Here is a 17,500-nt window from a genome sequence, read left to right as displayed (position 1 = left end):
GCCCGCGGGATAAATCCTGAGTCTTGTCTGAAATGCATTGGAGGAATATGCATGTGTTTGTCAACAAGGAAAACATGCAGAGAGCAGCGAACATTTTGTACCCACCCAGAAAGCGGCTTCGTGGGGAAATATATGCGGATGGCTACAGAGATGCTCTACAGTACATCAACAATAACCAACTGAATTAGAGAATTGTTGGTTTCACACTTTACCGTAGACTGTTCACAGTCCCCTATTTTTCCGTGGGATTTCCGAGACTCCCACGCTTCGATAGAACTCCCATCATCTTCGTTTGTAACGGCGAGCATCGATGGCTTCTGATGCTCTCCATGGGTTCATCGAAGGCCCCTGACAACAACCCTGAGAATTTTAATGTCGTGCTTGCCGTCCCCACTACCGACACCAAGTACACAAAAGGATTTTGGCATTTCGAGTCTTGGGACATATGGGCTGCGGCGTTGATACAACAGTTTCAAATCACTTCTCGCCAGGTAGCTTTTTCGATGAATGTTTGACAAGCATAACAGTAAGGTTTGTGCGAGGAAGATAGCGGCTGCCGATCCGTTTGCAAGGGAGAACGGGGGGTCACTGAAAGATGTTGACAACGCAGTCAACGCTAACTACAATACAGGAATGCATGAAGGACTAAATACAGGAATAGTTCTGATCTGTAATTGGAAGATAAATATAGTAATTTGTTAATAAGTTAAAACTTGACTGAGCTTGTTGAAATGGGATTGACAGACCTACGCGACTCCCACTGTATGTCGACCGTAAAGCCTTTACAGTTTCGCTTTTATAACTGATGTCTTTAAGCGATTTTCCTTTTCTATAAGAGATTTTTTCGTCTTGATAAAAATGTGATGAATCAATTTCACGTGATTTCTCTCCTGCGATGCAGTCTAGTGATTTTACGCATGCTCAAATATTTAAAAATTAAGTGGACTGGACTGCTAAAATGCTGAAATGGGAAGCGACCATTAGGTAGTTAAAAGAACTAACGACAGCTGTTTGCGAATTAAGCTGATTGGTTAGGTCAAATAAACCAAAGTCTTTCACAAATCCACCAATCAACCAATCAATCAGTTAATTAATCAAACAATCAATCAATCACTCAATCAATTACTTAATAATTCAAAGCTCCTATGAGCCTTAAACTGTTTAATTAGAGTACACTTACAATAAATCTGAGCGTGTCCCTGATATATTTTACTTTAAGTGTCGTTATATTTAATTATTTCCCCAGCAAATGGCCAACACGCAGCCATGACTTCGCTGGCTAATAGTCGTCAGCACCATTTCTAACGTACAAAATTATAGACTATGATAATGCTAATAACGAATCTTAGGGTCTTTATTTAATTCTTCTTAGTGAAAATGATCGCCCAAATAAAATTCATGGAAAACGACCTGGCATGTCAGGAATTCCTGCAGCCAGCTTCCCGTCTGCGAGGATTGGACGAGACTTACTAGTAATATCCACTTCATAGCAAACGTTAGGTAGCTCTTTATACTTTCACTTGTTATGCTCAGCAATGACGACCTGATTACTTTTCCAGTATATAAATGGAAATTAGAGCCTAATTCAAACTATCCTTAAATTTTGTCATTGCAGTGCAAAGTAGCTAAGAGCAGCAATCAAAAAAAAAAACAATATAAATCATTCGTGGACAGTAAAGTATCCTGTGTTATCTTCCATCTGAACAAATGTTTCTGTATGAAAAACTAGAACTGGTAACAATGAAGGTATTCTTGAATAATCGTGCTATCACTTTTTTCTTTACTTTCTCTATATTGCCATATTCTCTTATCATAGAATACTGTGCTCTAGCAAAGCGTGCATCAGTTGATTGAGTAAAACTGATCATCATATTGTGCTAAAACAAATATTGTGGTCAGACAACATGTTATCTGTCTTCGTTATCCTAAATGGGCTGACTTCTCGGCTATAATTATTGGTATAATTGTCTCCTTTCTTTATGGCCAATCAACGTTTGACGATCTCAAGATTTGGCAACAAATCTCGCTTGCTCCTTTCTTATCATCAGTGACATCACTTCATTCCTGAACTTTGTGGCAAATATTTCCGATGTACTTGACATCCACGTATTTTCCTTTCTCTTCCTGAATGACAAATGCAATTTTCAGTCCACATTCAGGACGCTTGCATTCACTATTCCCTCTGAAAAACGGTGCAGAGTGCTTCTTACGAGAATTAGCCGATCTCACGTGGTTGTTCTTGAAGCGCAAATCGCACCATGGGTTACTATTCTTCACTTTGATGGAGAAGATTTTGGTCCAGTCCCCAGCCAGCAATCGCCCACCGCTTGGGAACGTACTGAGGGGAATTCTATCCCAGTCCTCCTTAGCGAGCTTGAATCGGGTTAGCTTCCCATCCATGGCCTCTCGGAAATATTTTTCTCCTTCAGAATCGTCAGAGTCTAGATCATCTTCGTTCTATAGCAAAGAACACAAATTGATAAGAACTATCAAATAGAGCAGTTTTCAATTAAGTGTCGTAAAACCAAAGCCAAAACAATTACTCTGACACTTACTACGCAAAGAACCAATCAGAATTCTAAGCAAGCACAGGAAACTGGCGCCAAGAGCGGGAGAAAATCGTAAACCATTTTCACCGTCATTACAACCACTCACTGCCTTTGCTGAATTAAGGTATGGGAGGCGAGATTTTACAAAGATAGAAGGTCGTAAGACAGAGAAAGGAAAGGTAGGACGCGTCGCCGAGGGGGAGGTGGGAGGGTAAAAAAAAACCTTCTGAAATCCCAGAACGGCGTAACTTGGTGTGAACGACCAAAGAGCAAGAATATAGTTTGCTTTAATTGGCAGATGAAGTCCCGCGAGACACGGGTGGCATCGACTTCAACACACCGAGGCGTTACAAACATGCCAGCGTTGCGCGCAGGCTTGTTTCGTGGTTATTTAGACAGTGAGAATAGGGAGTGGTTTTGGTTCAATTTTCTTCTCATGGCTTGAGGAAGAGATAGCACGCAGCTCTTTAGGATTTCTTATTTCATTGGAGCTGTATATCACGCAGCTCTATTGTTTCACAGTTAGTGAGGGACCATTGTCTTTGTCGTTTGTTGATTGCTCCGCTTTTGTTTTTGTCAGCCAGTCCTGTGAGCCGCTCTAAGGGCTGCCTGTTGCTTTGTTGTTGCTTTGGGAGGCAAGTAGTTTAAACGTCGAAAACATTGCAGATTTGATTCTTATCGTAATTATTTAACGGATGATGCATATCCTGAGTTTTGATTGGTTTAGAGGCGATGGGATATCAGCCGCGATACCATTGGCGAGAAATAACAGCTGAGATCTTTTGATGGAAAAGATTTTCAAGGAATAGTTTTGATTCCATTTCAGAGACGCAAAGAAAGGTTTTGTTTGAGTAAGCACTGTTACAATCCTGTCACTCCTGAGGCAGTCAATGTTTGCGAGGGTTTTTTTTTTTTTTTTTTTTTTTTTTTTTTTTGCCGGATCTGTACATAAAGTCGTTAAGCGTGGCCGTTGGCTGAAAGCTACTGAAAAGCTATTGCTGGTCTTTCTTATGGCCTAAACATTGGTATTTCGAAATCAAAAAAACAACAGGGTCACAAGACTTCCTTCCTGTTCCTTTGGTCTTATTTCATTGTGAACAGTTAACAAGAAATATTTCTCAGGCTCCTTTACCTGTAAAGGAACATGAGTCACAATAGAAGGGGCTTCATTTCCTCGGTTCACGGGCGCCATAATTACACAGGGACGCTGGTTTTCCTCATCAAAGACTGCTAAGTTAGAAGAAACGTTTGCAGATGGCACATGGCAAACACAGGGGCACCTGGCAGGACAGCTGTAGGCTTCAGCGTTACTGATTGGAACGTGAATCAACTGCCGTGGATCCTGTTGATATCCCCGTGGACGGTAACCACCACTGTAATTATATACGGGTTGGTAGACCGCCTGTACTGCACTGTTTTCGATGCCTTGCATCTGGAAGGTTCTTGTTTGCATCTGGTTACTTGAGTGGTACAGTGGCAATATGGGTTTACAAGTCACATGACTTACTGGAGCGTCTTCATCTTCAGACACGATTTCCTACGCAGGAAACGATAAAATAGGTGGTACCAGATTGATTGGTTGATCAATTGATAGATTGTTTGATTGATTGGTTGGTTGATCGATTGATTGATCGATCGATCGATCGATCGATTGTTTGTTTGTTTGATTGATTGATTGATTGATTAATTGATTGATTAGTCAAGTCTCTTCTCACGTACTCTTTATACAGTTCAATTATAACTGAATTGTAATTAAATTATAATCATACAGTTCGGGCCTGCTAATTTTATTCCTGGATTAAATCGACCACACTCAAAGCTTCTTGCCTTAAATTCACATTCTTGTGACATTTGTGCAATTAGAAGTTTTCGTGAAAAATGACGATAACTTCAATATATAAAGTTATATTGCCTTCCAGTAAAAGGTTGACAGCAGTTTTTCCATCAAAAGAAAACCACAGCTTTAATTCTGTTGGAAGCATTTCTCTTATCTTTTTGCGTTTTTTTTTCTTTGTTAAGCTGTTGAAAGTTCCATTTAACTGTATTTTTAAAACAGCTGTCAGACGGCTATCATAACATGTCTTACCGAATTATATAACTTGCTGTTTTCGTAGAAATGATACGAATCTATTTCTGTATGAAGAAGAAGAACGCCTTAGGAGTGTTACTAACAAAGCCTATCAATCAATCAATCAATCAATCAATCGATTAACCAGCCAACCAACCAACCAACCAATCAACCAATCAATCAATCAATCAATCAATCAATCAATCAATCAATCAATCAATCAATCAATCAATCAATCAATCAATCAATCAATCAATCAATCAATCAATCAATTAATCGATTAACCAGCCAACCAATCAATCAATCAATCAGTCAATTAATCAACCAATCAATTAATTAATTTATCAATCAATCAATCAATAAGCCAACCAACCAATCAATCATTAAGCCGACCAACCAATAAATTGATCAATCAATCAATCATTCAATCAATAAACCAACCAACCAGTCAACCAATCAATCAATCCATCAATAGACCAACCAACCAATTAATCAATCAATCAAATACGGGAATAATTTTCATGCTCCATAAAATACTGAAGCTCAGTGACTCTTACTTTAGATAGATGTGGATTTCATAGCATGGAGAGAAGATAGTGCCCAGGAGCAGTAACACCCTAACGTAACGGTAATGATACGTTGTTCACTGTAGAGAAACCATTTAAGCTAAAATAACTACAATGAAATGATAGCTACAAAAGTTGGAGAAATAACCACGCACTGTCATCTCAGGACCTTGTTCCTGGTTATTTCATTGAGCTATACATAAGCACTTGGATAAGATTCTTACCTCTTTCTCTACAGGGTACATTGACCTGAAAATGCACTCCCGGGTCCTAGTACCAACTTCTGTCATCGGTGGCTGTTGAACAAAGTGCCTATCAATCTGGTTGTCGCTCAATTCTTCATAGAAATCTTTAGGTAAAGATCCACAGACATTGGTTATTTTTATACAACCCAAAAGGTCTGTATAGGGGTTGGGATTTTGTGGCAATGGAGCGGTGTGATGACAGATCGCTTGGGAGAATGACTCTCCTTTTTCTTGTTTCACGGGCGTCCCACTTGTAAACATTAATGGGTAGTGCTGGTTATCTTCGGTGTTGTCTTCGTCCATCTTCCAGTAACTATCCAATAACTCTTTAAAAGAGAACATCTCAACCTCGTGTGCCTTCAACGTTATAGCGTTGAAAAATAGAGAAGTCTGTAAAGAGAATCAAAAAACAATCAATTAATAACATGTTATCATTTTCGTCCCCAGTACCGCGATCCTTTTGGCCGGCGACCATTCTCGTAGCCAGAGTGCTCTGGCTCTTTGGCTTGCGGTTGGTCGCCAAGAGAGACTCTAGAGAATTAAAAAAAATAATAAAATAAATAAATAATAATAATAATAATAATAATAATAATAATAATAATAATAATAATAATAATAATAATAAAAATAATAACAATAAATAATAATTATAGTAATAATAATAATAATAATAATAATAATAATAATAATAATAATAATAATAATAATAAATAAATAAATAAATGTTTTGATTGGCAGTCCCGTAACAGCTTGCATTGTTTTACCGCAGAAATCCAGTACCCAGAGTCTCCTGGCGACGAACTGCTGGCCAAAGAGCCTGAGGAACTTTGGTACGAGATTGGCCTGCGCCAGGAACGTCTATTTGTTCTGCTGGCCAAAACGATCGCCGTTCTGTGAAGAGAATGATGAAATCTCATCAACCAGATTTTTATTTGACTGGCAACCAAAAGCGCATGCGTCAAAAACATGGTGAAAATGGCCACCGAATTGTGTGCTGTCGTCATAATCAGATTTAAAACTTCATGGTTTTAGAGCTAACAGCAGCAGCGACGAAGGAGCAGACGACAAAGAAGGCGAAAAATGGTAAAAGAACCCCAAAATACACAGGCATACACAAGATCAGGTAAGTTTTTATCGCACGAATGTTAAGATGTCCCTTCATTTAGCGTTCAGAGTCTACGAGTCTCTCTTTAACCTCAACCTTGATAATCACCAGTATCTCATTAGACAAAAAGATAACTGGTATTTCTATTCTCCTTAATATTCTTTCTACTCGGGTACACGACCCGTTGATCTTGAACATATCCCTATCTCGATATACATGACGCTGCCACTCTTTCTAATCGCTGGCAAGCGTTAGCGAGGTAGCACACTATTCTTCACAATAGCGGAAAAAATCCAAAATTTGTCAGATGTAAGTTGGGAAGGATGCACAGTTGGCTTTTTTTTTTTAATTATCCAGGATATCCACGCCTGCAATGACGTCACGTAAAATTGCACGTGGAACATGAGAAAAAGAGTGTCAGAGTTGTAGTGTTTACATTATTCTTCGCCCCTTGGGGCAGATCATTTACAGTATTCTTAGCCCTTTGAGGCAATGAATTTGACCGTTGAATCAAAATCTGTGTCCGCTCAGGTAAATAATTCGAGCTTTGAATCATATTGTCCTTATGATGATGATGATGATGATGACGATGGTGATAATAATGATAGTAAATATAATGTGATGATGATAATAATAAAGTGATATATTTTTTACCTCCCATACAACGTCTTACAAAGCAATCAAATTCTCAACGGCCGCTCGTAACCCAATTTATAATAAAGTTTCGATATAACGCGCGCTGATTGGCTGAAACAGCGTGCTTTATCAGAGTACAGATGTACGGAGCATCGGTATCACGCCATCAGGCCGTTTGTGAAATGCCTGGACCTCTTTCTCAATTTTTGTATTGTTTGATTTTTTGATTGATTGATTGATTGATTGATTGATTGATTGATTTACTTGTCTATTTATTTTTGACCCGGACGTCTTATATAACCTAGAAAACGAAATCGAGCTCTTAGCTTCAATGGATATAGACCATCTTGTGCGTAACAGTACAAATAACACAGTGATTGAAAGTGAAGTTTCCTTAGAATTTAGCGATGAAAACACAGAGCCAAGAGAAAACAAAAACATGCAAACGAAGGCAGAGCCGAAAAAACTTAAAAGTTAACACAAAATAGGAAGCTCAAGGTTTTGAACGAAAGATGTAAAAATGTCATAAGCTTATTAAAGTACAGTGTTAAAAGCTGAAATACGGTAAACACTCGTTAGCCATATTTTCGTGTAAAAAAACTCAAACCAAAAAAAAAAAAAAAATGAGAAAACTAAAAATTTAATTAGCTAGCGAATATACACATATATAAGCTTACAAGATTCTAACATTTTCAGTGCAAGTTCCATCACGGCACATCATGGCTACCTCCGCTCACCGCAGTGAAGCATGAAGCCTCAGAAATTACAACCGTTGCCCTTCGAGTGAACAACTGACAGCTTGTTCAGATATCCTCTCCGGAACATTAGGGAGCTTAAGATCCGACGACGGCGGGTGTCTGCGACGGCAGCTATGACCGTGGAAAACTGGGGGGAGGCCGCCGTCGTAAGGCGTGAAAAGTAAACTTTAAGAAACCGACCGGAGGACGGCTACGAGTTGAAGAAAGGGTTCAATAATTTTTATTGTAGTTGTAGCTTCGTTTAGATCGGCTCGTGGCCCTCTCCTTGAAAGCTTCGACGACGGAGAAATTTCAGAGGGCGGATTTGTTCTCTTGTACGATTAAAATATATTAAGTCGAAAAATCCAGATTTTTCTTTTTCTTCTACCCATTCCATAAAGATTCTGCCATTTAAAATTACATATTTTCAATCAGGTAACAAGACAACATGTAAATATGCGTACAGACAATTCCAAACCAGATTTAAAACAAACTTGTAAATATAACAATTCGTTAAATCATCGCACCATTCCAGAGCCATAATCACGTCGTGCCACGACATGATTATGACTTAATGGCATATAGTTGAAATATTGTATCTTCTTCATTAAATGTTGCATAGACCAAAACTTGGTTCTGCGATGATTCCTTCGCCTTTTTCCTTGTTAATTCAAAACTGTCGGATGGACAAGCTCGATTTTGTGTAATTGTCAACAAACTGAGCCGAGATTAAATGTTGAATGTTGACTCGTTATTTCGATGAAGCTACAACACAACAGAATTCAAACAGGGTATTTAATGATTGACTTTAATACATATTCCTAACAGCACATCAAGAAAAAAAAAACTTACTGGTTGTGGTTTGCAATTGGCGGCTTCGTGACAGAGCCACAGCGGCTTTCCATGTAGTCAACGACAGCCCGCCAGCATCGACAAAATGAAACGGAGATTAATCCTTTAAAAATCTTTTTCTCTTCATGGCGGCAAACTCTGCATTTTGACGTCGGCGTAAACAACCCCGCTACGGCGGGAAACTTTTCACGACGGCTGTCCGGAAGTTATTTGGCAACTTTTTTTTACTTCCGCCCGCCGTCATAGACACCCGCCGTCGTCGGATCTTAAGCTCAGTATTAAGTGGGAGGCCACAGCAGTCACAGCATCCCAGTTTTCCTAACGGTGTCAACAGTTCCAGCAATCCTCTTGCTCCCGTGAATTCGTCTGTTGTTCATTCACAAAACACAGCCCAGAAGTTGGTTTGATACCAACCGCAAGTTTTAATCACTTTGTTTTTAAATTGCCATGTTAATAACGTCTAGATTTTCATGAGCCACAAATCCACCGGATTTCATTCAACAATTTATTTTCCCATCGTGATCTTTAAACGGAAAAACTCTGAAGAAGCACTGGCGTTACTTCCGAACTATGCAAAGTTTGTGAACTTTGATGTTTTGCTTTGATATGCTTGACAGCTTTCATCTTGTACAACCAGTCAAATCATTTGAATCATTCTAACAAGGATTGTGATTGGCTTATTTTAGCGTGCTTTATGAGAGAAAAGAGAGTACAGATGCACGCTGACGCCACTACTGTTCGTTTGGAAAAGGAAGTTTGTTTTGAAAATGAGGTTGAATGCGTGGAGAAATACAAGGATTCTTTATCATAAAACAAATGAAGAAGCCTCGACTGTACTTCGTTCTGTTGTAAAGCACTTAGGAAGCGGCTGGACCACTGAAGAAGTAGGGATAAACACTCGACTACGTCTCGTGTTTCCCGCCTACACTTGTTTCGTGCTCAAGCCGCTTCCTGCAGTGCGTGCTTTACAATAGAACAGAGCACAGTCGAGGCTTCTTTTTTTGTTAAATCGATCGTTTTCACGGAATGGTAAAGGTCCTACTAATTTAACTTACACAACACTCAGCGCACGTTCTCATCACATGAGCTTAAGCTGCCTGTGCTTCGACGCCCGCTCAGAGACGATCAGAGGTCCGCTTTTTGTACATGAATTGTCATGCCTTTTGTTTTTGCTTTCTGGTTTGTTGAATAGGGATCAAATCGACCATAAGTAGCACAACAAGTACGTACTGTGCTGACCTAGAGAATTCCCTATCCGAAGCGGATTTTGCTCAGTCACTGGTAGGTAGTCCTCATATGAGTACTGGTACATGCACATATTCCAGTGGTTCATTTAAATCGTCGTTGTATCTCTTTTTTGGCAACGATCGCTGGTCCGTTTTACAAATTTGGATTCTTGCTATTTGACCTACCTACTTACCTACCTCTCACCTTTCTAGCATTTATTTGTTGGTTTTCATAAAATTTGAGTTAATTTGGATGGTTTTCTCCAGTTTTAAAGAAATTGAGGCTTCCAAGATAGCAAAAGCTGATCCAAGATGGCGGCTTAGTTCAAAATAAATTTAATATGTCACTACGTGATACGTTTTCGGCAGTGGTTAACAGATATCTAAACAGGTCAAAGTCCGATAATTCCAATTTCCTAACATCCAATAGGGTCCTTCCGCATTATTGATTTCCTGTTTTGTTTCGTGATTCGAAGCGGATTCGTGTCAACAAGGCTTTGTCTCACGGAAACTTAAAAGATATTGGGTCGTGGCTGAGAATTTCTGGCACTGACATTATCAGAAAAAACGATCAGTTGTGTGCGCTCTTGTCATGTGAAACTCTCGAAATTAACCCCTTAAGCCTCAGTATCAACATCCCAATTCTCCTAATTGTTCCACATATATTCCCTTTGGTACCAGTTGGGAGAATTTGCTTAAATACCCAAGCATTTCATGTTTGTTGATCATACCTTTCATTCTCACCAAATACATGCTTGATCAAGTAGTGGTGTCTAAGGGAGAAATCTGATGCTGCTCACTATTGCGGCCCAGCCCAAAGAACGCAAAGAACGATGAGCAGTCGTTGGACCATGAGAAAAGGCATGTTCTTGCTTCTGCATGAAATGATCGTCATACGGTTCCTTAAAGTCATGCGATCATATACGAAAAATATAAAGACGTTGCATGGCATATTCATAAGGGCAAGAAAATATACGGATCTTATAGACTTGTACCAGGATTTTGTATTCACGATAACTGAAAGGAGTGTTTTAACGCCCGGCGTCCATGCACATAAGTATATCTCGCCGTAAGCTTGATGCCGGTTTGACCAGCTAACCACGATAGCGCATACAGAAAGCGCAAATTAACTGATTTTCAGTTGCCGGGCAACTGAATCAGTCACCTCAGCTCTATCGAACATTAACTGAAGTAACATGTTTACTTTGGAAGCTTACTTGCCAGCGAAATGGCAAAGTCAGCTGTTGCCTCAACCTTACCAGTACTGCATGGCCTAAAGTCATTTGGAGCATTTGTTGCTAGTCGATACGAACAATTTGGCTGCTTTGAAGATATCGCGTGGAAAGAGTCTTGCAACTTCCAAAGTTGTGGTTGACATCAGTTTATTCAATGCACGTGGCTTGGCTTGCGTGGCTTGGCTTGCTAAAGAACACGAGAGTTGGAACAGTGAAAGCAACAGAAATGCAACTTGGAAAAAGCTTAGCAGAGAAGCTGCAGTCACAGCATGGCATCATTTTGTTGTAAAGTAAGCAGATATACGTTTTTTTCTCTCCTCACTTGTAGACAATCAGTACTCGTTTTGTTGAATGTTAACATTCAAATGCGTCTGGCCATAGTAGTTTTAAATGCGCGAACTTATTTGCTTCATCTCAGTTTTTAATTCATACTAGTTCATGATTTTTGAATTACACTTTCACAAAATGCCGCAGATTTATTTACACGAGTGATCCCATTCGAAAAACAAAGCTATGTGGCCGAAATTAGAAATGCAACTGGAGTGGGTAATTTGTGACTGATCACCCATTGATACCGAAATGACCTCGCAAGGAAAATAAAACAAAAATGATATAACAAGATAAAGATGAACTGAACACAAGTTTAAAAAATGCTGAGTTTATGATCATTTTGGCAATTGCAGCTTCTTCTATTAAAATACTAAAAGACCCGGTATAAGGGTTTCAAAATTATCAGGCAGTTTTTTTTTTTTTTATGTTTTTTGTTACTGCACTTTCTTTGAAACTATACCGTGTCTAACACCGATTCAGTGAAGGCCGTGAACTCAGAATTTACATGTCGTTCGAAGTTGACAGTTCTCGCGCACGCTATATTTAAAGGCAAGAAATTCTGAAGAAAATAAATAGAGCCCAGAAGATATTTGTTTTAAAGCGTTCGGCTTGAAATGAATTTTGCTGCATAAATTGTTGGATAGTCGCAGAACAACAAATAGTAATCGGTGAATATGCTTATATTGAATGTCCAGAAATGCAGACTAATGACATTCATAAACTGTATGATAGACATCACAAGGTGGCCCCTAACCTTAATACTTACTAAAACACAAATAATTCTGTCGAACATGAAGTAATATGAAATACCCAAATTCAGGGTTAGGTTCATTTCTGGATATTAGTGTGTATTGGAGACATATTGACATACTTAAAAGAACATTTTAACCACATCGAGATCAAGTTTTGTGGAAGTTGAAAATGAAGGTAGCCTTGGAATCATTCTGTATCTATAATGGAATGTTGTTGATGAAGAATTGTTCCATTTGCTGGCCATTGGCTAGCTGTGGTGATTGGCATGTAAGGATTTCGTTATAAATTAGTCTGAAAAACAGGTAGCAAATTTAAAATTTGATCAAAATTCTTCTGACAAAGACCGCCACACAAAGACAGCTTGCTTCTTTGATACAGAGTCGTGAGCCACAGGTCAAGTGGATTATTTACAGAGCTCTGAAAGAAAAAGCGAGGCGAAATGCTGACGGCAATGTTTTTGCAAGGCAGTTCTTCTGTTTTTCTTTTCAGCTTTTCACGTCGTATGGTGATTCGAATCATAATTTTCTGTAATTCCCTATAACCTTGAATTATTTATATTATTGCGTTTGTGCCTTCACTGAAGCACTGATGCGATCAAATGCGTGTAACAATGATAGGTATGTGACAAAAAAGCAACATGTTTTGATTTGTGTAGAGTTCAAACTTGCGCGATATAAAGGCTTCCCCCGGAACTTGACTAAGACGTTGAAATGAAAATTGCATATTAGGTTTACAAATGGATGGAAATTAGAGAAGTTTTTTTCTGGTGTTTATTTCTAGGATATGATTAGCTGTTTGATTATCGAATTCTTGAGTTTGATTCTTCAGCCAGTACAAGGCCGAGTCGGACGTCTATATAAAAAGGGGAAATAAACCCGAAGGGGGGGGGGGGGGGGTGGTATTATTGCTCAGCTTTTTTCGCGAACGATTATAGCTACAGTATAATTCTCAGTCGTCTTTTGTGAATGAAGAGGACGATTCGAGATAACTTTACAGTGATGAAAACATCACATTAGCTGGTGCTGTTACAAGAAATCAAATGCCATGAATTGAATGTAGGAGTGTATAGAGAGCTTGCGTCAGTTGTAGTATCGACTGTTGCTCGCTTTCTGACTTTGTTAAACTTTATCATTCATTGTGTGACTTCATAAATTTTTGTCAGTTGACTTCTATTTAAATGACTGTGTTTTTAAACACTTTACCAAATAGTGCTTGGGTCATGACCACAAGGACAGCAATTATAGGCTTTTTTATTATCAGTATTTATCATTTGGGAGTAAAAGCATAGACCACCGAGTTAAAATTTTAAAAACTGCAAAAGCCGTGAACGAAGATCCTGCTTGCTTGTACGTTGGATCTCACAGGAGATCTAATCAGCCAAACTTGAAAAATAGACGATGAGAAGTCCAAAGACTACTGCAAAGCTGACACAACGTAATATATTTTAAAACAATATTTCGGCTGGCCAAACCAGCCTTCTTCAGGTTTAGATGTTACTAAATTATATAAATGAAATTACAATATATATCATGGAGGATGTTGCAATACATGGGAGCAGCGGAAATGACGTTTACAAGGTGGTACCAAAGGATGAGGAAATAAGTAAAATAAAATAAAAAAATTACAATTCATCACGTCTATTCAAACCGTGGGGTTCCAAGGTCCCCGCTAAATCTATAAGAAAAGATTCTCTGGCTTTTCTGATTGAATCACGTGAGGAGTGGATAACTTCAAGTGGTATTAGTTGCATGTCAGTGTGGCAGTGGTTAGGTTGAGAAAGAAAATGTTCAGAAACAGTGGTTGGTTTGGATGAAATGTTAGTTTTGTCAACTGGGCGTCTATGTTCGTTGAATCTGTCTTTGAGACGTCGCTTAGTTTCACCTATGTATTGTAAATGGCAGCGGTTACATTGTACCATGTAGATTAAATTTTTGGTGTTACAGGTTATGTGTGAAGTGATGTTACGGGTTTCGCCTGTTGAAGAAAATGTGTAATGTTTAAGACGGTTAGTAATGTAAGGACAAGTGGCGCAATTTTGTCCACAGCGGAAAGATCCTGGTGGTGAATTAGTGCTGTTAGGAGCGGTGACCACCGAGTTGTTCGGTAATATTCAGTTGTACAAATACTAGCGTTCAGTGACTAGTGGAGTCGGGTGACTCTTACAAATGTTTTGGAATATTTTTTAAGAAGCTAGTACTAAAGTGTATGGCATGAATACTCGGGAGATTTTTGCATCGACTTATATATTATATGTTTACGGATTGTGATGCCAAAATTAGGACACCAAGACCTGATTCTCAAAGGTCTGATTGCGCACTGGTGTGTTGCATGTTTGATTGAAACATTTCTTCTCGATCTACAACTGCTAACTTTTACTCGTTTTATAGTAATTTTCATTTGAAGAATTTGTACTAATCAGTGGTGTTTACCCTTCTGATCGTGTTGCAAATTTCAAATCAGCCAAATGATTGTGAGCTGCAGCAACTACTAAAAGAATCACGATCAAACAAGTTTCTTTTGTACTCAATCGAAAACTTAACATAGTCTATCGGCTACAACTGCCCTGCTTTCTTTATATAGCATGTAAACAAAGTCATGATTTTATGACTAACTGTCGAAATATTAACATTTTTATCATAGCGGCGTGTAATCTAAAATCGAATCTCTTGAATCAATGCAGTATCACGGAAGAAATGTTTCCATGTGCCGTAGCTTAATTTGCTGCTGGCTGGCAGCCCAAAAGCACATTGATTTAGCCGACGCCGCAAAATGAAGTTTAGTTTGAAACAGTTGACCATGCAAGCCCTCAACGTAACAAATGGATAGTGTAGATGAGCAGTTCTATTTCCGGAATACCGGAGGACAGTTTTTGGACAACATGGCGTATGTCATGCAGAAAACAGCGAGTTGTAATTAGGACTACTTAAGAGTTGTTTTTAAATTGATTGGACTTAGTTGCCATTAAAATGTTAACACTTTGTAGGCCCGCTATGCTAGTTTTAAGCTGACAGATTTTATGTAAAGCAATGGAATAGTTAAAGTACAAGGTTTACTTGCTCTTTGCAGACTTCTGGTATCACTTATGAATTTAGAATGATTAGAATTAAAGCACACTGGCTTTTACTGCTCTTAAAATATTGCTGTTATTTTCAAAGTCAGACGTCTTTGGCTGTCGTAAACGCACACCACCAGAGCGATGATATAGTCGGCAAAATGCGGAGCGTTGATTCTTGTTATATAATACATTCTTGAATTGGACCAATTTATGGCCTGGAATCCATCACCACGGTGAAAGGGATCCCTCCGTATAATGAAGGATATATCTATGCGAAGACTTGAACCTTGCCGCAAAATTATTTTAAAAACGGACGCCTTTAAATGTTTCCAGAGTAGAAGCGAGGTTTTTCTCTTAAACGGTTCCCAGAAAGATTTCCGAGTCTTCATATTCAGTGTTGTCTCTGTTCGGGCTCCATGTAACACAAATTAAGGCCCGGAGAAAACAGGCAGTTTATGCCCCATGGTCTTGTTCATTGGTGTTTATATAGATAGTGAGATGGTTGGAAACGTTCATATTAAGAAGTTAGTGAATAATGCGTGAAGAGCCTGCCGTGACGTGACAACATATAATCAGGATGAGTCGCTTGCGAAACCTACACTGACCTCCTGAGGGACGAAGACAAATAAAAAATAGTTTTCATAAGGACTGTTTGTTGGGTATATGATTTGTCGCTTGCGTGGCTCAAAGTACATGTCAATAGATGTCGGAAAAAGAAGATTCTTTTATCTTAAACTGAAAGCAAACTTTCTTCTCAGGATCACCTGGCTCTAATAGGATGATATAATTACCACTCTTCTTAGTTTATAATCTTTATGTTCGGGTGGAAATACCCTTGCGGCGGCATTCATTATTTCGTACTTTCAATCTCTTGTTTCTCCTTGGTTTATCGGAGTAGCTAAATCGAACTGATTTAGGGGAAAGCGTGGACGGGGCATGTACTCCAATCGTTGATTTCAACTCGAAGATCTTAAATGGAGAACCAACTAGGATTCCATTCAGTTGAGCTCTCTATGAGTTTTTTCCATGTGTTAGATTTTAAAGATATAGCTAGCTTCATTGACGAATCTGACGAATTCCATATTAATTCATTATTTTTTCCTTTGATGATCGATCTGCGGAATGTTGCCGTAATATAGCAAATGCCATGTAAGACTACAATGTTTTGCATTGATTGTCCATTAAGTGTTGACCTAATAAAATCTGACTTCGAAAGGATTTAAACAATAATTGAAGTAGCTTTATTGAAATTAAATATCGGCTTGGACTGCTGTTTTCACGGTTATTTAAACTTTCTTGCATTTCGGTTTTGGTTTCTTTCACGCTTGACTATTTTCTTTTGATATTGCCCGTGCAGCTATTAACAATGAAACAGATTCATTATTTAACCCTGAATCTGTGATGTCGTCTCGATCCATTCATGATGGAAACTTGGATGGATTTTAGGTTAGTGAGCCTTTTGGTGTCCATATCACGGCCTTTGTGTAGGTACAACCTGACGGTAGAAAATACGGCTCTTGTCCCATCCCCATGTGTGTAATCCGACGGACAAAGTTCAATTTTACAATAGACGACAGATTTCTCGACTCAATAAGCTCTTTCTTTCTGATTAGAGGGAGGAAGACTAAAATGGTGGATGTTGTAAATACAGCACTTGAGATGTCCGGCGTCGAAACTTAGCTAACCTACGCGAAGGTAAGCAGATGTTTCTAAAACAACTGAGAGCAATATATCCGCTGTCGCAGCCAAATAGAAATTACAAGACTTTCATTGGTGGTTTATAACTATCTTGTAATTTTGAGAAGGGTGCTGTTTGATTCTTGTTATTAACCTCTCACTCTATATACAGACAACAATTAATTTTAATTTTAAGACAGCACCAGGTTTTATAAAACAAACCAGACTTTATGTGTTTAATGCCGAAGAACCAGTTCTTGTTAACAATCACAAAGAGAGACGATTTTTATTTTGATTTAAGATGATTGGTATTGCTGAATTAGAATTCAAACAACCTGATTTATCATCTGGTATTACGCAGCCTGTGAGCTTGCTCCCTTGTATGTGAATATAAATATATATATATATATTTTTTGAGAAAGGTAGAATTTGCACAGTCAAATAGTCTAGCTAAATCCCAATGCTA

General features: G+C 38.6%; 1 protein-coding gene and 1 long non-coding RNA gene across 2 annotated transcripts in view; one reads left to right on the top strand and one right to left on the bottom strand.

Moving 5' to 3' along the window:
• Window positions 1-1,761: 1,761 nt before the first annotated feature.
• Window positions 1,762-5,815, bottom strand: LOC146459676 (uncharacterized). The gene is made up of 3 exons (XM_085089076.1): window positions 5,408-5,815; window positions 3,682-4,086; window positions 1,762-2,457 (listed from the first exon to the last, which is right to left on the bottom strand). Exons 1-3 carry the CDS (start codon window positions 5,768-5,770, stop codon window positions 2,059-2,061), a joined length of 1,167 nt encoding a protein of 388 aa, XP_084945202.1. The 5' UTR covers window positions 5,771-5,815; the 3' UTR covers window positions 1,762-2,058.
• Window positions 5,816-11,426: 5,611 nt separating this feature from the next.
• The window catches only part of LOC146459674 (uncharacterized), a 33,113-nt gene continuing 27,039 nt past the window's right edge, over window positions 11,427-17,500 (top strand). The window contains exon 1 of the long non-coding RNA XR_014857856.1: window positions 11,427-11,509. This is a non-coding gene — a long non-coding RNA (uncharacterized LOC146459674). The remainder of the gene's footprint in view (window positions 11,510-17,500) is intronic.

The sequence above is a fragment of the Pavona decussata genome, unplaced genomic scaffold (assembly GCF_977016875.1).
Source record: "Pavona decussata unplaced genomic scaffold, jaPavDecu1.1 SCAFFOLD_217, whole genome shotgun sequence".
Classification (NCBI taxonomy): Eukaryota; Metazoa; Cnidaria; class Anthozoa; order Scleractinia; family Agariciidae; genus Pavona; species Pavona decussata.
This window is presented reverse-complemented; position numbering and strand designations above follow the sequence as displayed.